General features: G+C 51.5%; 1 protein-coding gene across 2 annotated transcripts in view; it reads right to left on the reverse strand.

The window, feature by feature from the left end:
• Positions 1–94: 94 nt before the first annotated feature.
• The window catches only part of BICDL1 (BICD family like cargo adaptor 1), an 80215-nt gene continuing 54902 nt past the window's right edge, over positions 95–25407 (reverse strand). The window contains exons 4-10 of one of the 2 annotated variants that reach the window (XM_070386038.1): positions 24679–24825; positions 19248–19427; positions 18124–18342; positions 16999–17142; positions 11572–11702; positions 4378–4498; positions 95–1438 (exon numbers count right to left, since the gene is read on the reverse strand). In XM_070386038.1, coding sequence (XP_070242139.1) covers positions 1277–1438; positions 4378–4498; positions 11572–11702; positions 16999–17142; positions 18124–18342; positions 19248–19427; positions 24679–24825 — 1104 coding nt within the window. In that variant the 3' untranslated portion in view covers positions 95–1276. The remainder of the gene's footprint in view (positions 1439–4377; positions 4499–11571; positions 11703–16998; positions 17143–18123; positions 18343–19247; positions 19428–24678; positions 24826–25407) is intronic. The other variant, XM_005891472.2, reaches the window with a different exon arrangement.

Below are 25407 nucleotides of genomic sequence, written 5' to 3' on the forward strand. Positions count from 1 at the left end.
GCGTGGAGGACTCTGCCTTTGCATAACCAGCCAGCGGATAGAAACTATACTCTGCCTTCTGCCCAGACACCACCCAGGTACCCAGTGACTGAGGCGGGAAGCTCTGTAGAAATTCATTTTATTCTTAGACTATTTTCAAAAGAAGCAGTGGTGTGCTGTTTTTCTAAAAATATGCCTTTATAGATTCATATATAATATGTATATTATAAAATCCATACATGTATTTACATGGTTGCTACATACAAAATTACAGCACTGTGTCTGTACAGCACTGCGTCTGTACATATCTGTAGGTACATTCTTTCCACTCATCCCTGCTGTGCTTTCCCCGTGAGGGAGGAAGATGATCCTTGTAAAGCAGCTTGAGGGCGGCCTCAGCCCGGTGCCTCTGAGTCCCGAGTCGGGGCCTCAGCAGAGAAGGTGAAGCGGTTGCTGAGGATGAGCAGGAGTGGGAGGTCGCTGGGGGTGACCTTCCGTGGGCCTGGTGGGCAGTTTCTGGAGACGTCCACCCTGTGGAGCTGATGCTGCCTGGCGGCATGGCTGAGCGCAGACCCCTTTGGAGCCGTCCTGTGGCCTGGACGTGCTCGGCCGAGCCGAGAACTTGGGTATGCGGGGGGCTGGGGGGGCTGGAACGCCCTCTGCCCGGCACCGGGAAGGGGAGAGGGCTGAGCCTGCAGAGGGCCCTGCCGAGGAGGAAGGCCTGCAGCAGAGCGCGGGGAGGCAGCTTCCTCTGAGGCTGGGGACGGCCTCAGCCGCGGCCGGGCCCGCTGTGGCCGAAGAGCCAGCTGTCAGGCCCACAGGCCGGGGCCTGGAGGTGCATGCACGTGGGTGAGGGGCCGCCTGCTGGGCCGGGGCTGTGGGAGGACTGGATCCAGGCCCGGGCCTGGTACCCAGCAGGAGGAGGCCCCCCGCGGTGGGCAGCTGCGGCCTCGGTGCGTAGAGTGGGCCTCCGCTTCTCTCCCTGCTCAAGGGCAGCAGTGCCTGGAGCCGGGCACGGCAGCCGCTCTGGAAGCAGCCTGAGCCCCGCTCCGCGGTGGTGGACCCCAGGACGGGCCCGGCAGTAGGGACACGGCTCGGGCCGCCCCGGTGAGAGCTGCCTTCAGAGGCGGCGGGGCCTCCTGAGGACGCGGCCCCCAGGCGAGTGGGCAGTGCGGCCGCTGAGCCGGGCCCAGCGCGGCAGGACCGGTGGGCACACGTGCTGCCCTGGGGCCCGGCCCACGCCTCTATTTGAGTCGGCGTCAGTGTGCCTGTCCTCGCTGGCCTGACTCCTCCCGGTTTAAATCTTCCTGAAGAACGAGAAGAGCCGTTTGCCTTCGGCGGTGCTGGGCTCGTCCCCACGCCCCAGGCCCGGGGCCCGGGCGAGGGTGGCGGGAGGCCGGCTCCGTTCCTTCAGGTGCGAGTCCATCAGCTGCCGGTCAATGACCCTGTGCATGTCATCCTGCGGGCAGACGGGTGGGGTGAGGATGCTGACCTGGCGCGGATGGGCTGGGGAGGCGGCGGAGCGGGGCAGCACGAGAGGAGAGAATGGCAGGGACGTGGGTGAGCGGCTGCGGCCACGGCTGCCCTGACCCGAGACCAAGAAGCACCGCCCTCCTGGTCTCCCGGGGCTTGGCTGGCTGCGCAGTGTTACTCCCGGGCCGACCCGGGACCAGCTATGTCCCTGTGGCCCTGGGAGCAGCCGCCACTGGTGCCTGTCTATCACCCCCAGCCCTGCTCAGCCTGTGGGCAGCCCTCTCGACCCTGCTTCCTGTGTGTCTCGGGCTGAGTGCTCCCCTCTCACCTGGTCCCACTCCTGCAGCCTCAGGGTAGCCGAGGCCACCACCAGCTCTCCAGCCTCACAGCCTGGCTTTTCTCGCCTCTCTGCCCCCTTCAGACTCCTGCCAGCCTGAGCTGCTGGCGCCCATGAGCCCCTGGCAGGCCCGTGTGCAAGATCGAGGCTCCCTGCTGCATCCTCGCCAACTACCATCCACGCTCAGCACCCACAGATGGGCCCCTGTTTGGTGGAGGCTGGGGAGTCGCCATGTTCGAGGTTTGTCACGCTCCAGCCTCGGTGCTTCCTCAGTGAGGTCGCCACGCCTCCCCCTCCGGCAAGCTAACTGCAGAGTAGATGTTGCCTCCACCCCGACTTTGCCTCACAGAACCAGCTCTTACCCCACGGCAGCTGCTGGACAGAGCGGCTCCGCTCTCCTCACTGGACTGAGTCTGTGCAGGACAGGGCCGCTAACAGACCATGAAAAGTCCTGGTTTAGAAACAAGCAGCCCTGTCTCTAGTAACATCAGCCAGAAACACAAGCATCTGCCCGGCTGCTTTACCCTAAAGCTGGTGGGGAGGGTGGGCTCTGGGATGTCCTGGTGAAAAGACTGAGCCACGGGCTGAATGCCGGAGTGAGCGTCCACATGCACAGATGTGGAGGCTGTGCGGGGCGGGTGCTCCTGAGGCCAGAGCAGCCGCGCCCTCGGTGAGCACAGGAAGTGGGCCGGCTGGGCCGCTGGCTGACCAGCTTGTCCATCACCTCCCACACACCTAAGCTTGCGGTCACTCAGGTGTCTTTGTAAGTTTCCTGAGCGTGTCACCAGGTGGCGGCGGGCAGACCCCTGACTCACGTCCCGCTCTGCTGCCTTCCTCCCCGCCCCTTCTTCACATACAACTTCCCACCTACACCCCCTCCTCGTCAAGTGACACGGTCCTCACTTTGAAGGTCCCACTGTCAAATCCTCAGCCCAGTGCTCTGTTCTTGGGATGCGCGCCATAAGACCTACATTAAATGCAACTTCAGGAACGTCACGAGGTCCTTCAGAGAGAAACCCTTTCAAAGCTGCCAGTGTTTTTTCTGATACACCGCAAACTGCATTTTTTTTATACTGTAAGATTCAGCAAAAGAATTCCATGAAATCTATCACGTCATAACTTGATACACACACAAGCTGCTTGTAACTCCATGCTGGGTCACATCCATAAAACAGCCCCCTTGTGAGGAGGTGGAACCAAGAAACCAGCGTTGGCCGGGTCAGCCTGTCAAGACCGGGCCACGTGCTGCCGCGCTCATGGTCGTGACAGTGGAGGGAGCGGGAGGCCGGGGAGCGATGGCATGGCACACTGGATGAGATGACGCCGGCACCAACACACGACATGGTGACCACGAGGGAGGCAGCGGGGCAGGACCGTGATGGCGGGAGGGGAGAGGTGAGGGGATGAGGGCTTGAGCTCACCTCAAAGGCAGGAGGGGTGTACAACTAAAGCTGTTGATACGGGAACTGAGAAAGGCCACTAGATCAGAAACCAAAGGAGCCAGATAGTAAAAAGCCCTGAGGAAGCAAACTGTAGCCGAGAGAAAAGAGAAGAACAGACGCAGTGAGCCAGGACACGGCGGTCTGGGAGGCGGGGAACAGCTCTTGGGGTGGGGGGACCCTGGCGCGCCTGCAGCCAGCTGGGCAGGGCCCTGCAGGAACAGCCACTTGTAAGCTGCCCCCTGCGAGGGGCTTGCCTCGGAAAGCTGCAGGGGTCTTTTCATCTGTCCAGTTAGGATTTGTTGGGGAGAAACGTGAATGGTTACACCCATATCCTGAAATTGTACTTCCCTAATCTCATTAATGGAGAAGGCAATGGCAACCCACTTCAGTACTCTTGCCTAGAAAATCCCATGGATGGAGGAGCCTGGTGGGCTGCAGTCCATGGGGTCACTAAGAGTTGGACACGACTGGGCAACTTCACTTTCACTTTTCACTTTCATGCATTGGAGGAGGAAATGGCAACCCACTACAGTGTTCTTGCTTGGAGAATCCCACGGTCGGTGGGGCCTGGTGGGCTGCCGTCTATGGGGTTGCACAGAGTCGGACATGACTGAAGTGACTTAGCAGCAGCAGCAATCTCATTAACAAAAAGCAAGTCGTGGCCCTGGCCCAGTGGGGAGCGCATCGGGGCCTGGGACAGGGCAGGCTGACTGGACTCTGACACCTGTGGTGCTAGAGACAGACACACTGACTCACTTTCCCCAGACCTGCGCCAGGACGGTGCTCTGTGGAAGAAGGAAGCTGGCCTCTGAGAAAGGGAAGAGCAGCAGCCGCTAACAACCCAAGGGTGTCGGAATGACATGCATCCAGTAATCCAGTCAGTTATACAGGGCTTCCTGGGCCCTTAGCGTTGACAGCAGTATCAAAGCCAAGGCAAGCGGCTGAAGGAGGCCCCTGTTCAAGCCTGGAGGTCGGCACAGCTGGGTTCCTCGCTCTTGAGAGCAGCTTCCTCCAGGCACTCAGGGCCTGGGGCCTGGAACCCCAACTCTCACCCAGTGAAGACGAATCACTGCTCACCTGCACACACGGGACCCTCCAGTAACAAACCCATCTTTACACTCAGGCTGGGTTCACAGACTCCTTTACCTGCCAAGCCTCAAGCTGCTGCGAGAGGTTCAGTTTCTGCTGAATGGCATCCAGCAGCTGGCTGTTGAGAGACATCATGTCCATCTTGCACTTGGCGAGTTCCAGCTCCACAGCGTTCTTCCTGGAAACACACAGGCCGGGGTGAGCGCAGACACCCTGTGCCAGAGCATCAGGTCCTCTGCCCGGGGCACCTGGCATCCACGGGGTAAGGAAACAGTCTCTGACCCCAAGCTCACAACAAACTAACTGTAACTACAGTGTTACTTCTAGAGGACTGGAAAGTTGTGCAACATGCTTTCATACACATTTTCTCAACTTTCATAAACAAGCTGTAGGTGAAAGGATTATCTGACCGCCATCTTAAAGTGATTAACAGAGGATACTTAAATCAGGACTGGAACCCAGAGATCAAAGACCTCTCACAGCACTAAGGGGCTGCTGCCTTCATCTTTCCCCCAAAAGACCAGTCCCCATGGAAGTTGGACTTAACCCATTGGTGCCCCCTTTCTACTAGCAACCCCCTCTTTTGAGGGTGTGTGCACTGGCAGCCACACAGTGCTGCACAGCTCAGCTAATCACTGTAGCCAATTAGGGGACCTGTGGGAGATTATATGATGGAATACAGTCACCTCCCAGTAACAACCACAATGTTGAATATTTACTGACAGTGGGGAAACACTCGTGATTTATGCTGAGTGTAAAAAAGAACCAAGAGACAAGGTCACATATGATACTAGCTTTGTACAAGAAAACCTGCCAGTGTATATTTGAAGGTCACACCCAAAAATGTCTACTTGGTTCTCTTGGGATGATGACCATTGATGAGTAATTGCTCCCACACTTCTGCATTTTGTATTTTCACATTTTGATGTGTTTTACATACTTTGTTCACCTTCCCCAGCATTCCTAAACCATGGTGGTTCAATGCAAAAAGTAACTTTGGAGGGACACCAGGTAATGGGAATAAAGTGGCAGAGCCTTAGCTGGGTACCTTCTATAAGGTGGCAGTGGTTGTCCTGCTGCCAAATGAGTATTTAGCCTTTCAGGGACTGATACCTTTCACATGAAAAGGCAAAACTAAGACGGCTCTCATCACCTAGGGCCGTAGACCAATGCGCATGGCCTTGTGAGGACCCACCCTCAGAGGCTGCCCAGCCCCCGTCACAGCCAAGCTCAACCAGAAGGAAGTTGGGGTGAACCGTTCGGGCTACTGCGCGACCAGCACTTCCTCTGTGGCCTCAAGTCCACCGGGCAGTTGGTCACCTCCCTTGACACGCCGGGGCTCCGTGCCGGCGCCCCACCCACCCATCCCGGACTCTCCCGGCTGCTCGCAGAGGGTCCGCCCACCCACACTGCGGCTGCCTGGACAGGAGCCGAGCCTGGCCAATGAACGCCGGTGTCTCAAGCGCCGCAAGCGTCACGGCTGCTGCCATTGGCTGGTCGCGAGAGGCGGAAATCCTTGCCTGGCGCCGGTTGCCACGGACGCCCGGCGGGCCCATCCCACGGTCCTGGAAAGTCAGCGCAAACCCCCGGCGCCCCGCGGCAGGGAAGCCTCCTGAGCTTACAGGCGTCTCCCGGCAGGTGGCGCCACGAGCAGCCTGAAGACTCCGGAATGTGCTGACTAACGCCGCTGCCAGAGGGGCACAGGTCCAGGGGCAGCTGCGGCCCGCCGGGCACACAGGGGAACCCTTTCCTTCCGGAAAGCCCTCGAGCTGGGCCCACCTTGGGGGCCTAGGTGTCAGTCACAGCCTGGGACGGCACCCTCGGAACGTTTGCTCAGTAGGGCATCTTGGAGCTTATTCATGAGAAAGCACAAAACAAGGAAAACTTAAAGCTGTAGAAGCCCCTGAACAATACATTAATCAGTTTTAAAAAGGAATATTTCAAAGGGTTAGGCGAATCCCTTGTATAAATGAAACCACTAGCAACTGAGCCCTCTGCCTGTGTAAGGTAGATGCCACCCTGGGATTTCTTTTCACTGAGGACCTTTCACCTGCAAGGAGATAAAACTGTTAACTTTTCTGAACACCTTAAGGTTTTTGCTGTCCAGTGGAGAGAGGGAAGTTATTCTTCTTGGGGGCGAGTCTCACCTTTATTGCATATTAGAATCATGGGGTAGGAGCTGCCCCAAATCCAGAGGTTTGGGGCCTGAAGAAATGTTCTGGAGAGGGCCCTGGGGTTGGGGGCGGGGAAAATTCTAAAATGCAGCCAAGATCAGAGACGATGTATATAAAACTCTTACTGCTGCTGCTACTTCATGTCAGTCGTGTCTGACTCTGTGCGATCCCATAGACGGCAGCCCATCAGGCTTCCCCGTCTCTGGGATCCTCGGCCCTACACAAATGTATGGTCGCCCCACACTTCCATGATTCCTTAGGTCTCGTCTGAATTCTGTATACCCAGAATTTCATTTGTGAGGGACAGAAAAAGAGCCCTCCTGGAGTGATCTAACACTCCAAAGGCAGGGCCAGGAAGGACAGGGCCTCACTCCAAAACCTTTCCTACTCAGGAGGGAGAACTCACTAATCTGTTCAGCCAGACCCCAGGAGGCTGACTCGGCCTCTGTCGAGGGCAGCAGGCAAGGGCATGCATTTCAAGGTTCCATGGAGACTTGTAATTTCCTGTCACCCAGGTGTTGGAGCTAGGTGCACTCATTTTAATGGAGGGGACTGGACAACTTGTTTCTTCTGCTCTCCTACACCCTGGCACTTTCTCTGGCTGTATCCCCCACCTCCTGTGCAGATAGATGGCAGAGGGTGGTCAGAGCCTGATGGCTGGCTCTCTTGTTTCTCTAGCTCAGAGAAGCTGTCAAACCAGACTCTACTTCTAACTTACTGGGCTTCCACAATTAGCACCCCAATTTTACCATTTTATTCCCTAATTGTTTGACACAATTTCACGCTTTGTTATTCGTAATAGTATGGTCTCACTCCAAAATACCACACTGCTATTCAACAACACAAGAGACGATACTACACATGGATATCACCAGATGGTCAATACCGAAATCAGACTGATTACGTTCTGTGCAGTCAAAGATGGAGAAACTATACAGTCAGCAAAAACAAGACCAGGGGCTGACTGTGGCTCAGATCATGAACTCCTTATTGCAAAATTCAGACTTAAATTGAAAAAATAGGGAAAACCACTGGGCCATTAAGGAATGACCTAAATCAAGTCCCTTATAGTGGAAGTAACAAACAGGTTCCAGGGATTAGATCTGATAGAGGGCCTGAAGAACTATGGACAGAGGTTCATAACATTGTATAGGAGGTGGTGATCAAAACCATCCGCAAGAAGAAGAAATGCAAAAAGGCAAACTGGTTGTCTGAGGAGGCCTTGCAAATAGCCGAGAAAAGAGAAGCGAAAGGCAAAAGAGAAAAGGAAAGATAAACCCATCCAAATGCAGACTTCCAAAGCATAGCAAGGAGAGATAAAGAAAGCCTTCCTATGTGAACAATACAAAGAAATAGAGGAAGATAATAGAGTGGGAAAGACTAGAGATCTCTTCAAGAAATTTAGAGACACCAAGGGAACATTTTATGCAAAGATGGGCACAATTGACAGAAATGGTATGGACCTAACACAAGCAGAAGATATTAAGAAGAGGTGGGAAGAATACAAAGAAGAACTATACAAAAAAGATCTTAATGATCCAGATAATCAGAACAGTGTAATCACTCACCTAGAGCCAGACATCTTGGAGTGCGAAGTCAAGTGGGCCTTAGGAAGCATCACTATGAACAAAGCTAGTGGAGGTGATGGAATTTCAGTTGAGCTATTTCAAATCCTAAATGATGATGCTGTGAAAGTGCTGTACTCAATATGCCAGCAAATTTGGAAAATGCAGCAGTGGCCACAGGACTGGAAAAGGTCAGTTTTCATTCCAATCCTCCAAAAAGGCAATGCCCAAGAATGTTCAAACTACCATATAATTGCACTCATCTTACACACTAGCAAAATAATGCTCAAAACTCTCCAAGCCAGGCTTCAACAGTACATGAACTATGAAATTCCAGATGTTCAAGCTGGATTTAGAAAAGGCAGAGGAACAAGAGATAAAATTGCCAACATCCGTTGGATCACAGAGAAAGCAAGAGAGTTCCAGAAAAACATCTACTTCTGCTTCATTGACTACACTAAAGCCTTTGACTGTATGGATAGCAGCAACCTGTGGAAAATTCTTCAAGAGATGGGAATACCAGGCCACCTTACCTGCCTCCTGTGAAACCTGTATGCAGGTCAAGAAGCAACAGCTAGAACCAGACATGGAACAATGGACTGGTTCCAAATTAGGAAAGGAGTACATCAAGACTGTATATTGTCACCCTGCTTATTTAACTTTTATGCAGAGTACATCATGAGAAATGTCAGGCTGGATGAAGCACAAGCTGGAATCAAGATTGCTGGGAGAAATATCAATAAACTCAGATGCAGATGACACCATCCTTATGGCAGAAAGTGAAGAGGAACTAAAGAGCCTCTTGATGAAGGTGAAAGAGAAGAGAGAAAAAGCTGGCTTAAAACTCAACATTCAAAAACCAAAGATTATGGCATCTGGTCCCATCATTTCATGGCAAATAGTTGGGGAAACAATGGAAACAGTGACAGACTTAATTTTCTTGGGCTCCAAAATCACTGCAGATGGTGACTGAAGTCATGAAATTAAAAGATTCTTGCTCCTTGGAAGAAAAGCTATGACAAACCTAGATAGCGTATTAAAAAGCAGAGACATTCCTTTGCTGACAAAGGTCTATATAGTCAAAGCTATGGTTCTTCCATCTGGTCCCATCACTTCATGGGAAATAGATGGGGAAACAGTGGAAACAGTGTCAGACTTTATTTTGGGGGGCTCCAAAATCACTGTAGACGGTGATTGCAGCCATGAAATTAAAAGATGCTTACTCCTTGGAAGGAAAGTTATGACCAACCTAGACAGCATATTCAAAAGCAGAGCCATTACTTTGCCAACAAAGGTCCGTCTAGTCAAGGCTATGGTTTTTCCAGTGGTCATGTGTGGATGTGAGAGTCGGACTGTGAAGAAAGCTGAGCACCGAAGAATTGATGCTTTTGAACTGTGGTGTTGGAGAAGACTCTTGAGAGTCCCTTGGACTGCAAGGAGATCCAACCGGTCCATCCTAAAGGAAATCAGTCCTGAATATTCATTGGAAGGACTGATGCTGAAGCTGAAACTCCAATACTTTGGCCACCTCATGCGAAGAGTTGACTCATTGGAAAAGACCCTGATGCTGGGAAAGACTGAGGGCAGGAGAAGGGGATGACAGAGAATAAGATGGTTGGAAGGCATCACCAACTTAATGGACATGAGTTTGAGTAAACTCCGGGAGTTGGTGATGAACAGGGAGGCCTGGTGTGCTGCAGTTCATGGGGTCGCAAAGGGTCGGACACGACTGAGCTGAACTACAACCATAAGGAATGGCAAAGATAGTGTAGGTTTGTGATTCTAACCGAGGATAATTCCAAAATGAACTGGAAATTAAAGGACAACTTGATAGGAGATTCTGACCAGACAGAAAAGGGGACCCAAACGTAAAACCAAAATGGAAATGATGGAAATTACTGAAGAGAGCAGAAGGGAGGGTACAATGGTATATGAAAATGAAAAGGGGAAGATGTGTGGAATCTTAGAATCAGAAATTAAAATGTCACATTACTTCTTAAAAAAGTCAAATAGCATCTATTTACAAATTCTTTTAAATAAGCTCCTTTTAGCTTTCTGCCAAGTAGCCCTGAGGTAAGGGCAAAGGAGCCTGAGACTGAGGTGAAGGCCAGTGATCAGCACTGGCTGTGATCCTGGGGAAACACCCTCATCTGTAAAATTGGGATTAAAAAGCTCTACTTCTTGCTGTGGCTAGGATTAAAGGATGCTTTGTAAGCAGTAAAGTGATGCACAAATGTTGTTATTAATGTGTTATAAAGCCTGCAAAGCAGATACAATTTTAGTACCCTTTATCTCCTTAGATTCAATAAACAGGACAGATTGAATGTTTGACAAAGATAATTTTCAGGAGGATGGGAAATAAATATGGTCTTTGCCTTTGTACTGCCAAATGTTTTGAATGTACAAGAACGCGTTTATGCATTTCTTCTCTGCCAGAGAAAGTCCAAAACATTATTTTAAAATGACCCAGTTTACTAGAAATTAACAAAGACAAAGAAAAATGTTCAGTGACACTCTGGGGATGCAGTCAAACTCAGAATGTAGGAAAACTATGAATTAAAAAGAGCTGGTTTCTTCAGTAAATGCAAATCGAAAAAAAAGACGGGGAAGAGTTACAACCTTTTGGAACATAACAACTAAACAGAGTATGCTGGACTTTAGCATCTGACTCTTATCAAGTATAAAAAGACATTTACGGGACAACTGGGGAAATCTGAACACTGGATACTGGATGATATTAAGAAATTGAAGTTTTTACATGTGTGATATTTCTGGCGTGTGTTTTACAATAAAGAGTCTCTCTCTGGTAGAGATTTCTGTGAAAATGTTTATGGATGAGATGATATGTCTCGTGATCCACCTTAACATGGTCCAGAAGGGGAGGGGGGAGAAATGGACGGCTACAGATGAAACTACATTGGCCATGCTGTTCATCAGCGCTGAAACTGAGAGGTAGGTAGGTTGGAATTCGTCTTATGTTTTCTACTTTTGTGTATGCTTGAAAATGTCTATGATGAATAGTAAAACAAAAACAACAACAAAAATTATGTGTGTGTGTGTATATATAAAATGAGATTGGCCCACTCCAGTATTCTTGCCTGGAGCATTCCACGGACAGAGGAGCCTGGTGGGCTCCAGTCTATGGGGTTGAAAAGAGTCAAACACGACTGAAGCAACTGAGCACGCGTAACGCAACCGGAATGCTGAGATATAAGTGAAAACAACAACAAAAACCCATGGAGAGAGCATCATCTCACTGATTTTTTAAAAAGTCCACAAAAACTGTATTGCATATACGCCTACATACACGTATGTAAAAAACCTGCACAAAATGCATACCCGACTTTTAACAGTAGTGTCTGTGCGGGAAGATGGGATGGGGAGTGAGAAATTCCGAGGAGCAGGGAAACTCTTTGAGTTTTATATTCTTCTGTATGATTTAACACCTAAGACTGAGCACATTCTCGTGTTATTTATTAATACCTGCAGTTAAACAAGTCGTGCCCACTCACTTTGCGATGGCCTCGTCTCGGTCCCTGATGGCCTTCTGAAGCTGCTCCTTTGGTTCCTTGTCCTCAGATGTCACTCTGAGTCGGTCTCTCTCCTCCTTCAGGGCAGTCATCTCCACGCTCAGCAGTGTCACCTAGTGGGAGACGAAGGGGATGAACACGGCGCACCACTGCTGCCGGCCTGGGGTGTCTCCCTCCCGAGGGAGAAGAGAATAGGCCCAGGCGGGCTCAGGGCCTGTGCGGGGCAGACTGGTGACTTCCCACTGCCCCCCCGCTCCAGGAGGGAGGGACCACACGCGAAGCTGGAGCTCGGTGGACGGGGCGCTCACTCCTCTGCTGCAGCCGGGGCCTGGTCCCCCTGTGCACACCACGGCACCTCCTTCACCTGCAGGCACTCTCTGGGAGCTGCTGAGTGAAGGCCACGTGCGCACCAGGGCCCGGGAACACATTTAGGGGGATAGGGACTCGAGTTTTGTTTCCAGTCATCTTCCACTCGACATGGAACACTGCCCTGTGCCCCACACGGACCCTGGCTGGCCCCAGAGCCTGGGACCTGGTTCCCGTTTCTGTTACAGCACTAGACGCAGCCTGGCTTTCCCATCCTCTTCCTTCAGCTCCCCAGGTCAAAGCCACAGGGAATTTAGGCAGAAAAACATTGTCATCTTTCACTTCAAGCCTCTTACCTTCTCTATGGTCCATGCCTCTGTGAATGGCATCAGAGTCCACTCACAGAGAGTCACCCTTCGGTGGTGAGGCGCCCCTCCTGGAGGCTCCCTCAGTGACCAGAGTTTACCCCACCCTCTGTACACAGCGACGTCTCACACACCTTGTGTTCTGCCGTGGCAAGAAGCATGTCCTATCCATATGTGTGTCTCAGAGCCTGACCAGAAACAATGCTTAATCCCCAAGTGCCTGTGCAGTGGACAGCTGTCATTTTGGGGCTTGTCAAGCACCCAGAATTCCTTCCCATCTGGGGCATTCCTAGTTGCATGGGCCTCGGCAGGAGGCAAAGCATGCCCACCCACTAAGGAAGCCAAAGGAAGAGACCTCCTTTCCTAGGTACCTGGGCCCCTACCTGGGGCTATAGCTCTAAGGGGTACAGCAAACCACTGGCCAGTGGGAGATTACTGCACGGACAGCAAATGGTTTTGTCACCCCACTTCCCATGGCTCCTTCCTGTTTTGGAGCTCAGTTCTCCAGCCTGCCTATTGATTCTGTGATGCTTCAGATTTAATTCCAGTATATTATTTTTCTGCTCAAGTTAAGCAGAGTGAGTTTCAGTTGTCTGCAACCAGAAACCCTGGCTGGTAGAGCTTTCAAAAAATATTTGTTGAATGAATGGAAGGCGGGGAACCCTCCTTCTCACAGTCGATAGAATCAGACTGGAGTCAGGACGCCTGACCCTGCCCTCTTATTAACTATTACACATGCCTTTGACATTTTTCCAAGGAAGGATCCATCCATGCAGATCTGTCTCTCCCACAAGGGGAAAGACATCACCTTTCTGCTCTTTGAGGCCTAGATCTGATCACCTTGACAGTGAAGCTGAGCAAACGCCCCAGGACTAAGGCTGAAGATCAAGCTTCTCTTGAGATACCTTTGGCTCTATAAGCTGAGACAACAGAGGTGCCAGCTCCTGGGGTAGCAGCCACTCAGGAGTAAATCAGAGGACGCACACCAGTCAAGAGGGATATGGGACAACTTGTTACTATATGCAGTGGACTCTGCACTCTCAGGTGTGCGGGAGGGAATGTCAGGGCCTGTGCTCTGTGCGTCCATGAAGGGGACAGCTCTGGTGATGAGCCTCAGGGTGCTGGGCATCCGCAGAGGCCAGGGCATGCAGGTGCAGTGAGCTCTGAGGCAGACAAGGCATCAGGTGAGAAGCCCAGCCTCACCCTATTCTTAGCAGGTTCTGCAGCCTGATAAGCCAGAACTCAAGACCCAGAAAGCACCTAGCAGAGACAGCCAGCCCTCCTCAGACCAAATGAGCCCTGACATGGCCTCGAGCCAGCCAGGTGTTCTGCCAGCTGAGTCGGCAACAGATAAAACTACATGCTAGGCAGGAAATGCCAACGTGTCACAGTCTCCAGATAAAACTCCACAAGAACTTTTTGCTGTGGCCTGGAAAACCTGACCAAGGTAGAGACCGCCAGCTTAGGAGTGACAAAGGATTTACCCTCTCTGAGTTGCACATGAATTCGATAAAAAGCAGGAATAAAAGGAACTATCCCCTGCCATCAAGTTGTCATGAGGATCAAATGAAATAAATAACTTCAAGGGCCCAGCTCAGAGTATAAGCGCCACCCCTTCTCTCCCCTCCACGGAGGACCTTCCAGTTAACAGCTGGTTTATCTGCTGACTTAGGTTACAGCAACCCCTAAACCCACTCTTTCCCATTAAGGTGGGTGTCCTTGAAATTGAACAGCATCAAAGGAAACTTGAGGTCATACATCTGGGGCTGACAATCATTTGAGTGCCTGCTCTAGGTAAGGCACTGCATGCACTAGGCGCTTCAAGAGAAGACAGAGAGGTGTGCCTGACCTGGAGCCTATCCGTGCAGGCGGCCCTCTAAGGCCTCTAAGGGGAAGGTGAGAAGGGAGTGAGGGTAACCATGACAAAGCAGGGCCGGGGACTCCCTGAGCAAGGGAGGCAGGAGAGTTTCGAGGAGGAAGTGAAACCTGATCAGGAACTTGAAGGATGAGGAGGGCTGTGTGTGCAGGGGAGTCTTCCAGGGAGAGAGAAAGACTGGGATAAAAGACCCAGCTGTGGGAACGCAAGGGCAGCCCGTGCCACGCCCATCTGGAACCTACGTTCAATTCTGCTAAAGCAGAGGCAGTGAAAAAGAAACAGGAGCAAAGGCTGGACGGTCGGACACAGCCAGACCGTGGGGCCATGAGGGTTTGAGAATATTGCAAGGGGTGTCCCACCTTCAAGTCGTGATTCAGAAGATCACTCCAGACCATCTGAAGGGTGAGTGGCTAGGGAAGTGATGACCAAAGGCAAGGTGTGAAAGAATGAAGTTCTGAGGGGGACAGTGGCTGGGAGGCTGGAGGAGACATAACGTGCTGAGATTTCAGAGGAGGGGGCACCCAGACCTCATCAGTGAGAGGCTCAGCTGCTCCTGGCTCACGTTCCCCTGAGTGTTCACGTCCCTGGAGTAACTGGCATGTGCTTCAGTCAAGCCTAAAGGAGCCAAATGATGGGGTGAGACTGTTTCTCTTACTCTGCCTCCCAGGACCTGGTGTACTGGCTTGGGAGAACTACTTGTCATGTTGCCCCACAGGTCCTCCTGCCTCCGGGCAGCAGCTCCAGACCCCATGGCCAGCCCTCCCTGGGGAGCTGCAGGGATGGGGCAGAGGGGGCCGGGCACAGCCAGCACAAGGGCAGGAGCAAGTCTGCAGGTCTGGCTTTGGGGCTTTGCCTCAAACAGGTGATGATTAATTAGAACCTGGGCTCTCTTTTAGTTTAGAATCTGGGTAGGCTTCTGAGGGGTGGGGAAGTGTGGGCACTTCACCGTCAAGGTCCCACACACCTTTTACCTCTGGCCTCGTTTCCAGGACAGAAGAGAACACTCAGGCAGGAAAACAGTGGCAGTGGAGGTGGGACCATCTGTTGGGGAGGCTGGACCTCAGCCCCACGTCACCTGAGCTGGGCTCCGCAAAGGGTACGAAGCTGGTCTGACTCCCCTCATCTTACATCCACCTGAGCCTCTCAGGGTCTCAGGGCACAGGCACGAACTGAGCTAACTGCAGGAGGCACCCCTGCCCACCCTGAGGCTGCCATTTCCACAGCCCTGGCAACTCCCCCTGCGTCGCCCACTGCCCCGGGAGTCGGAGTCCCTCCTAAGGGACACTCCTGGATGACGCAACTTGGCTGAGAGGTCTGTGGCTTTGACTGAGCCTGTGGGTACTCATAAGCCCTGGCAGAGGCCCAACTCTGTATCTTATGTGGGACTGAATGTAACCATCTGCTTGATAGGTTTTTTTTTTTAAAGGGAATCCATAGGAATTGACCTAAATCAGTTGTCAGTTGAACTTTTAAGGAAAATTCTCTGGTAGAGATGACTTCCTAAATATTAATTGTTCCATAGTAGACTCTCAGCAACCTCTACCTTATGTTTCTGGGTCAAATAATGCCCTCTCGGGCTTCTAGAAGCAACAAAGTGGCTTTTATTAATCCAAATAACTTTAAGGCCCACTTTCTTTTGCATTTTATTCTACCCGTTTGGAAGGTATGATCCCTCCTGCCGCCAACCCTTCTGGCTAAACGACCACCAGAGGGTCTTAGGTTTTAGGCACAAGAGTATTTTTGGCTGTCCAAACCTACTGCCCAGGGCTTGGTCAGGAACAAGATACAGCTTTCAGTAGCATCCTTCTGCCCTTCTTATCTGGTCACTCACAAAAAGAAGAGAGCAGTGATGACTTGTCTCCCAGTATCTTCCAAGAGAATAATACCAGGAAGTCTAATGGGTACAACCCGAAGGCAGAAGTTTATTTCTGTAAGTTCCATTACATTTAAGAAATACCGAATGAAGTGAAAGCCCGGCTTAAATTCCATCTTTCAGCAACCTCTTCCTGTAGCAGGAAGGGAGGACTAGCTTTGGACAAGGAAAGAAGGGGGCAGGGTTTAAAGGGGTACCTGTCTGGTGTGCCCTGCAAATGGGACAGAACCTCCATACAGGACTTCAGTCAAAAGGAAGAGCTTTTATTTATCTTCTAGGTAGATTTTAGAAGCTCCTTTTTGGGTGGGGCCGCTCCTAAGCCCTTTAAAACTTTTCAGATGAGAATACAGATGTCCTTCTCTGGTGTTCTCGAGAGATGAGATCACGATCAAACAGGAAGGGAACAGCAAAAGCAGCAGTAAGTGCCTCGAAAGCTGAAACACGGCTGGCAGAGGTGACAGCACTCACAAAGAGCTCAGGCCCTCAAGGGATCAACTGTCCCCTGGTTTGCAAACTTCCTGCACAGAAGCTGCTGGACAAACTTCTAAATGTGTCTTGGGAGCTGTGGCACTCTTAACTATCAGAGTCCACATGGTTATTCAGGCTCTGTAGAGGACTGGGAGTCCTGAAGGAAATGGAGAGCTGTTCTTAGTTGTGGCGGGATCTTTTTAGTTGTGGCATAAGGGATCTAGTTCCCTGACCAGGGAGCAAACCTAGGCCCCTTGCGTTGGCGCATAGTCTTAGCAACTGGACCACCAGGGAAGTCCCTTGGCTATTCTCATTCCTAACGATTTCACTGTGGTCTAAACCTGAGGACTGACTTCTCTTGAAGACACCCAGCTCATCTCAGCTTCAGGTCACTACCCCTGAGGGTCCGACCATCAGAGGAGAGCCCTTCTCAGAGAGACATGGAGAGGGGGACTCACAGGGGTCCCAAGGAACAGGAGCCCATGAACATCCTGCACTGGGCTGAGGACGGGGGTGCTCACCTGACTGTGCAGCCGCTGCAGCTCTTCCAGGCTTTGCCTCAGTTTACCCCTCTCTCCCTCCATGAGTTCCCTCAGGGCTCTCGAATCCTCACTGGTCTGCCTTATCTGTTCTTCTAAGGAGTCATCGTCAATTCTCCGGGCGCTCTGACAGCAGAGTCAGCCGGCCAAGCAGAAAGGTGGTGAGAGTGGAGGGGAGTGGGGAGATGGTTAATGGGAGAGATGAAGAGGGGAGGGGAGCAGGGAGACGGTTAAGTTTGGGGAAGAGCAAGGTGGGGGGATGGGAGAAAAAAAGAGAAGCAGAACGAAGAAACAGAAGGTTAGAGAAGAGAGGCTGTCTTGCTCAGTTTCGACGTGCAGACAATAACTAGAAGTTTGTTTCAGGCTTTGGAGAAGGGAAACTGCACACGCCAAGAGCACACCCCTCCACCAGCTCGCTCTCCCACGCTGGCCCAGCCTCCGCACTACAGCGCGTCCCATGAACCACCTTGGCAGGACAGCCACCTTTTCATCTAGCTTCACCTAATACGGGGAGAGAGACGCAACCATCCTGCAGGAGGAGGAACCTGATGAGAAACAACAGCCCTCGAGCTGTGGGTGTAAATGGAGGGGGAGTCTGGCAGGAATCTGACACGAAGCTGGAAGAAAGGCCTGTCTGCCCATGGGAACGTTCCTCTTCTGCACCAGAGGAGCCATGTCTGGAATTCTAAAAGGCCCGGCTGTTGATCGTCTCAACTTTCCGTGCTCACGTCTAGCCTTTGAGCAGAAGCTTCAGATCTTTTAAGTTTGCCTATTCACGATTACCTCCACCACCAGGACCAGTGGACAACAGAAGAGCAACTTGCAGTTTTTACCAGGATCCAAATTTCTACATTCACAGCCTCCCAGGAAAGTGCTCACACTCAAGGCCCCGAGGCCTCATCCTCACCCTGAGCCTGCAGGGAGGGACTCTGGGGGCTGATCAGTCCCTGTGCCTGCTCCCCTGTGGGAAGTGAGCTCCGACAAGGGCTCAGAAGGCATTCTTGCAGACTTTATTAGGTTCCGGGTTCCAGGGCTAACCTCACCCTCTGGACTCGGTTTCAGCCTCCAGGCCCTGCGGAGCCCGGAGCACTCAGTGCGGCCTCTTACCGTGGGCTCCATGCCATCCACGATGCTCTGGATCAGTCTCTTGAGCTCGTTCAGGGCAGTGCGCAAGCTGCCGGCTGGCACGTCCTTGGCCGATGACGTCTCTGAAGACTCATCCATCGAGGAGTCCGTGGAGACGGCCGAGTCAGCGCTGTCGCTTCCGCGCAGGTGCGAGCAGAGATAACGGACCTGGCAGTAGGCCTCCCAGAGCTGCAGTCTCAGCTGCGGCAAAGAGTTACCCCGGTTAGGGCTCCAGAGCGGAGAAGGCGATGGCACCCCTCTCCAGTCCTCTTGCCTGGAGAATCCCAGGGATGGGGGAGCCTGGTGGGCTGCAGTCCATGGGGTCGCTAAGAGTCGGACACAACTGAGCGACTTTACTTTCACTTTTCGCTTTCATGCATTGGAGAAGGCGATGGCACCCCACTCCAGTGTTCTTGCCTGGAGAATCCCAGGGACGGGGGAGCCTGGTGGGCTGCCGTCTATGGGGTCGCACAGAGTTGGACACGACTGAAGTGACTTAGCAGCAGCAGCAGGGGCTCCAGGGAGATGGCCAGCACCGTCTGTCTCTAGCACACGAGTCTAAGAGTCTAGTTCCAGGAAAGGTTTTTTTTTAAATTACTTGTCCCAAGAAACATGTACTTATTCTGGGCCCCGTACAACTTCGTGTGCTTAGTTGCTCAGTTGTGTCCGACTCTTTGCGACCTTATGGACTGTAGCTGGCCAGGCCCCTCTGTCCATGGGATTCTCCAGGCAAGAACACTGGACTGGGTTGTCATTTCCTTCTCCCGCACAACTGCACAGACTCCCGGTTCTTATATCCTCTGCCCTCAGGTCCCTCCCAGTTGCACATAAAGTAATTCTTGGTATAGTCAGTTACTTTTGGAGGAAGTCCCCATATAATTAGGGGAATGAGTGGTCACGGGTAATATGAAAAGAAGCCGATCAGGTGGATCACGAATGTTCCAGAACCCTGTCAATACCAGAGTTCTGAGGCTGATTAGTCAACAAGCATTTCCTAAGAGGCCGCCTCAGGACATCTCCAGCCAGCAGGCTGAGGGGCTTGCACACGTGCAGACCACGGCACCCCAGGCGTGGGGTGAGCGGGAGGGCCGGGGGCACGCCAGCACCTGCTCTCTCTCCTGCTCCAGCTCCTCGGCCTCCATGCTCTGCTCTATCTCGGACAGCAGGGACGCACTGGTGGCGGCAGAGCTCTGCAGGCTCCTCTCCTCGGTCAGCTCCTCCACCTTCACCTGCAGCTGCCGGTAGGAGAGCCGCACCTCCTGCAGCTCCAGCTGGCTCTGGTGCAGCTTTCGGGGAGACAGCAAAGGAGGGTGAGGGGGCCAAGCCCCAGCTGACAAACCCACCCCGAACCTGACCATGCTTCCGGAACCTGCCACCAATTTACAGGAAAACACGGAGTGGAGATGGCACTCAGGGTATGCGGTTGGTAAAATCCAGATGTGGGAAACTACAGGACAAACAGTCCAGCTTCTTCAGTAGATAAATTTCAAAAAGAAAAAAACAAAAGGGGAGCCTACAGATTAAAAGAGACTTAAAAGACATATGACCCGACTGCCACATGCAGGCACATTTTAATTTGTATCTTGCCTCAAAAGAAAAATATGGAAAACAATTATATTATTAAGATAACTGAAAACTTGAATGCTGACTAGATAGCTGATGACATTAAAGAAATATGGCTAAATTTTACTTCAAAATAATATGAGAGGGGAGCAAGTGGATGTCATGAAGATAGGGTGGGGCTGGCCAGGGATGGATGGTGTGTAGATCTGGACAGCGGGGTACATGGCATGTCATTGTACTATTCTGAGTTTGTCTGAAATTCTCCAGAATAAAAAGTTGCACACACAAACCTACAGGTAGACAAAATAAGGCACCGTTAGACTCTCACCAGAATGGCTAAGAAAAATAATAGTAACAGAATAATAATATCAGGTTTTGATGACAATGTAAAATAACCAGGATTCTCACTGCTGGTCGGAATGGAAGATGACGTGCACCTCTGGAAAACTGTTCGGCAAGTTTCTAGCGAGTGAAATACACACGTGTCTTTTGATGCAGGTGTTCCACTCTTAGGTGCAGACCCAGTAATAAATGACTGAAATGTACATGAAAGACAACCCGGGCGTTCACAGCAGCGTTATCCACAAAAGCCACTCACAGGAACAATCTGAATACCAATAAAAACAGAATGGGTATGCTCACATCCTGCAATACTGTACAGCACGCCACAAGAGCACGAAGAGCACACTGCTTCTCATGCCACAATGGGGGTGAGCTTTTCAGACACTGATGTTCAGCAAAAGCCAGACACAAAACAATTTATAATGTATGATTCTCTTTATAAAAGGTTCCAAAACTTGAGATAAAAGAGATAAAAGTTAGAAGAGAGGTTTGCTTTTGAGGAAGAAACAGTGTGCTGACTGGGAGGGTGCAGGAGGAAGATTTATGGGTGCTAACGATGGGTTGTCTTGACCTGGATGGTGGTTACACAGGTACCGATAAAAGCTTCAGTGGGCTATACACCTAAGGTCTGTATGCTTTACTATATGCATGTTGTACTTTGCTGAAAACGTGAAGGGGAAAAGGGTTGTATACCAAGAGTTCCCAAACTCACGAGAGAGGCAGTCTCACCTTACTCACTGATTACAGGTGAAGCCCTTAGCGGGGGACAGATTTTAGGAGCACGCGTGTGATAGATTTCCACAGCACACGCGGCTCAGAGGAGGAGAGCGACACCCGTGTAGAGAGGGGACGGCAACGCAGGCATCACGACTCATGGGCCAGGGCTCCTTCCCTGTCTTTCGCTGCCACTGCCTCACCCCTCTCTGCATTCTCTGTGGCCCCTTCCCTGTGGAGTCCAAACAGGGCATTTGCCACCTGATGAGGTTATTACTGTTGAATGTAAAGGGAGACTCCACCATGGCTGCTAAACACCACACTCTTACTGGTACACTCCATCCCTGCACTTACTTTCACCACAACAGCCCCGAACTGCAGAATCAGTCTGTTGGCTAGCTGCTGTGCACTGTCCGCACACTACGTACAGGAGCAGTGTTTCCTACCTCTGTAACGTGAGGGCTGCTCACCTCCCGTCCCCCGACTGAAAATACACTTTGGGAGGTGGAGGTGGGGAGAAGAACTTCCTGGGATTTAAATTTAGTTAATCCTTTAATAAAATAGCATCTTCGGTCACCCCTGTTCATTAAAAAGACGGAACGCCATACTCTCTTTTCCAGACTATCATTGACGTAGGTCTGTGGCTCCTGCAGAGATACAGAGCCCAGGGGCAGCAGGCAGCAACTCGAAGCTCTGTGGTTCTCATGAATGGACCAAGCTGCCTTGCAGAGCCTTCAGCTATCCCTCTGGGTGCCCTGGGAGCCTCTCCTCTGCTGGTCAGTATCAGAGAACATTTGGCTAATGGCACCAGTGGTCTGGGTGTGCCTTAACTAGGAAGGATTTGAGCCTGGCTGCTCACAGAATGACAAAGGACTTGGCAAGCCTGCCCTGCATGGTTCCAGTGGGTCAGCAATACGTGCTGGTCCAGTGGGAACTCCTCCAGCTCTGGTTTTGAGGAAACTCAGAAAGAAGAAATTAGGTTGATTTTTTTTTTTTTTTAAGATATGCCTAGGAAGCCTTTGGCACAATTACAAACGGCATATTAAATTGACAAAATGCTTTGCAATTATTTTCTAGACAACTTCCATATACATCTCAGCAGGGGAAGTTCAGCACTGACAAGTACGAGTTCTTAGGCACTGGACATTAGTTCAATTACTCACGCACACTCAGAGGTGCTTAATTACTTGTAACAGCAAGAGAACAAACACCAGGACAGGTCTGCCCTCTCTGGTCAATAACTGATCCATAAATAAATGCAGAAAAACTAAACCAACGAAGAGTCTATTAAATACAAGAACCTTTTAACATATGAAATATCACCCTTTATAGGACAAAGATGAAACTAAATGTAATTTATATGTCTGACCAAGGAAGACACCAAATGCCTTGTGTTTGAAGAGTTTGCGAAGTTCGAGCTTACAACACTAATGCCCTTAAAGTGGGCAGAGGTCGGGGCACTCTCTCCGTCTTACGCTGAGGGAACTGAGATGGCTGATATTAAGTGATGTGCCTAACGGCACATACCCAGAGTCAGCGAGGTCTAGACTCCAGGTCATTTGCTTCCTGGGTCCCCACAGGGAGCAGGGCCTGCCTTCTCTGCTGATGACAGCCACCCACTCCTTGGGACGAGGCCCCTGCACACATCTGTAAGACGCTCACTGTTATGAAACAGAGCAGTTAAGTGGTCCTCTTGAGGGACAAATCCTTTACTGGGTATTAAGAGTTTAGCAAAATGCCTACTTTTTCAATTTCCTGGGCCCTCAATAGTCATTTTTATCCCTCTCAGACTGAAAAAAAAAAAAAAAATCAGAGCTGGATTTGTTCAGTGTTTTAAAAACCTGTTTCTGACAGTAGAACCCCAATTACAGAGTGAGCCAGATCAAAGGGGGCTACTCTGCTTGCGGCAGCCTGTTGCCCTGCCCGCTCAGCCATTCTCTCATCCTGTGTCTGAGGAAAAGGATTAAAACCGGGGGGATTAGAAACATTCCAAGGCCACTAGCTCTACAGTCTACAAGTCTGATTCAGGACCATTCACCTACTCCCTGAGCGAGCTGGGATTTCTATTTCTGTACAGGCCATTTCAGCAACAGAACTAATGAGCAACACCTTAAAGAGTTTTATATGACTAGAGGAGGAAAAAAATTACAAATAGTTGGGAAAGAAGAGATTTCAGTCATAAACGCAGCTTTTCCCAATGCAGAGGTCCCAAGGTGGGACCTCTCTGACCTGATGCAAGCGTTGCACTCCCATTCTTGAAGAAGCCCAATCAGGAGGCAGCGCATGTGCAGGGGGCGAGGATGTGAACGAAGGTGCGACTGGGGACTCTGGCTGCCGAGAACATATAGCCCACGTGCCAGCCAAGTACTACACAGTCCACACTGGTCCTGGCTCTTCCTCACCCCCAGGTCTCCCATTCTTGATCTGAAATAAGGACTTCTCATTTGTGAATTCATGTTGAACAAAAGTTTTTTTTTTTTTTTTTTTAGGCAGGGCCATTTCCCCATTTTTCTTTTTCCTTCTCCTCTCCATACTCTACCTCGGCAACCCTCAGGAGAGCACCTGATGGGGTAATAAACGCTGGTGAGACACTGACTTGGAGAGGCACATGATACACAGGAAGTCATCACTGAGAACCAAGTAAAGCAGGCAGGAGGGCCCCCTTCTGGATTCTACCCAGGACTTACTACACTATTTAGGACAGAGAGCTCACCTTTCTTAGCCTCAGTTTTAGAACATCTGCAAAAATACTCTGTTCTGTGCAGAGCAACCGACAAATGTCCATGGCTGTTATCACCGTAAACTTTAAAATAAGAGCAAACTCCTTTCCATTTTGAAAACTGATGTGAGGCTTTAGCCAGCATCATTTTCTGTTCCACACTTACTGAGGCCCCGCTTTACACAAAGTTCTGAGCTGAAGGTATAAAACACAGAAAAAATGTTAATTTGCCCTTAAAGAGGCTAATCACTCAGAGGGCTGTTTAACTGATGGTATCACATGACCTTAGCCTAAGATGTCTCCTCATCCCACGACCCAGGGTCTTCCTCAACAGCTGACTGCTGAGCCCAGGGGCCTTCTGCAATCTGGTCTTTGGGCAGGGACCCACCTGGCACAGGACTATCCCTGGCTGGCCACCTGCACGCGAACTGCACTGCTGCAATCGGCTCTGCTCCCTGGCACACTCAGAGGACACCCCAGGGAAGCAGGGCCCGGAGCCCCAGGCCCAGTGCTCCTAGGTCATTGAGGCGAAGCATTCTTGGCAGCAGATGCTGCACTGTTTCTGGGGAGGCTGAGTGTTTAAGGGGTCGTTTCCTGTCAAGTGTGAGCTTTGGGATTCAGCTGAGGCCTGGTGGCAGTTCCCAAATAAGGACAAATATAGCCATGAAACAATTTCTTTTAGCAAGGAAAAAAAAGAGGCTAATGAGGCTCATAGAGGGGTAGGCCTGTGCCTTCGCTAGCAACTGGCAGAATCAGGATATGTCCCGCTGTGCTCAGTGGGCAGCTTCTGGGCTTCTGCTCGGGGCCAGCCCACTGAAGGCAGGGGCCTGGGGAAGCAGCAGCAGAGAGCACCGTGAGTCCAAGACACAGCCACGGGCTCCCTCTGAAGTCCCCCCCAGATTCCACAAACCCCAGGAGGCAGAACAGCACTGCAGGTGCTCCAGTCACGTTAATAGCCCGGAAAGAACTCCATGAAACTGCTCCTGGGGCCAGTGGCTCAGAACAAACTGGAAGGATGACCTGCTGGAGCAACGCACTGGTTCTTGGCAGAGAAAGAGCAACCAGTTAGCCACACCTGAGGAGACCCATATCCGGCCTGAGGAGAGGCCTCAGCGTCGCCCACTGCCCATGCACTAGCCCCTCCTCGGGGCCGGGCGGCCGAGCGCGCCTGGCCCTGAGCCCGCCCTCCGTGCCCGCACCTGGAGGTCCTTGTCGTGGCCCTGCCTCTCCAGGATCAACACCCGGTCCTGCAGCTCCTCCACTGTCCCCTGGAGCAGGTCATTCTCCTCCAAGGTGGCGCTGAGACGGTGCTCCAGCTCCCGCTTCCGATCCGACAGCATCTTGATCTGAAAGCAGGGAGAGCGCCACAGGGCGGTGTGGGGTTACACCCGGGCTGACGAGTAGGGCAGGAGGGACCAGCCCCGGAACACGAAGGCAGGCGTCTCTCCAGTGCTCTGCCCCAGCAGCCCCCACACTGGACAGAACAGCTATGAACTCTCCAGCTGAGGAGAAAACCCCTCCCCTTCGTAAACCAGTCTGGGAAGGAGTGGGAGTTAAGCTTTGGGGAAGCTGGAATGTGGGGTGCCAGGTAGAGGCAAAGAAGGTTAGTGCTCTGGAAAATTCCACAGATAACACAGAGAAGGGCTCCACCTTGCTGCCCACAACGGTTTTTTTTTTTTGGCTGTGTCATGCAGCATGCAGGATCTTAGTTCCCTGACCAGGGATCAAACCTGTGCCCCTATGCAGTGGAAGCGTGCAGTCTTAACCAACAGACCGCCAGGGAAGTCCCCTGCCTACGACTTTACTCCAACCCAACAGCTGGTGGGGTAGTGGAACCTAACCTGTGGGACACTTCTCTCAAGTCCCGAGCCTAAGACAAGGCCCAGGACAGCCCCTGGGGCACTGCACTCTCATGTTCTTCTCTCTCT

The sequence above is a fragment of the Bos mutus genome, chromosome 17 (genome assembly GCF_027580195.1).
Source record: "Bos mutus isolate GX-2022 chromosome 17, NWIPB_WYAK_1.1, whole genome shotgun sequence".
Lineage (NCBI taxonomy): Eukaryota > Metazoa > Chordata > Mammalia > Artiodactyla > Bovidae > Bos > Bos mutus.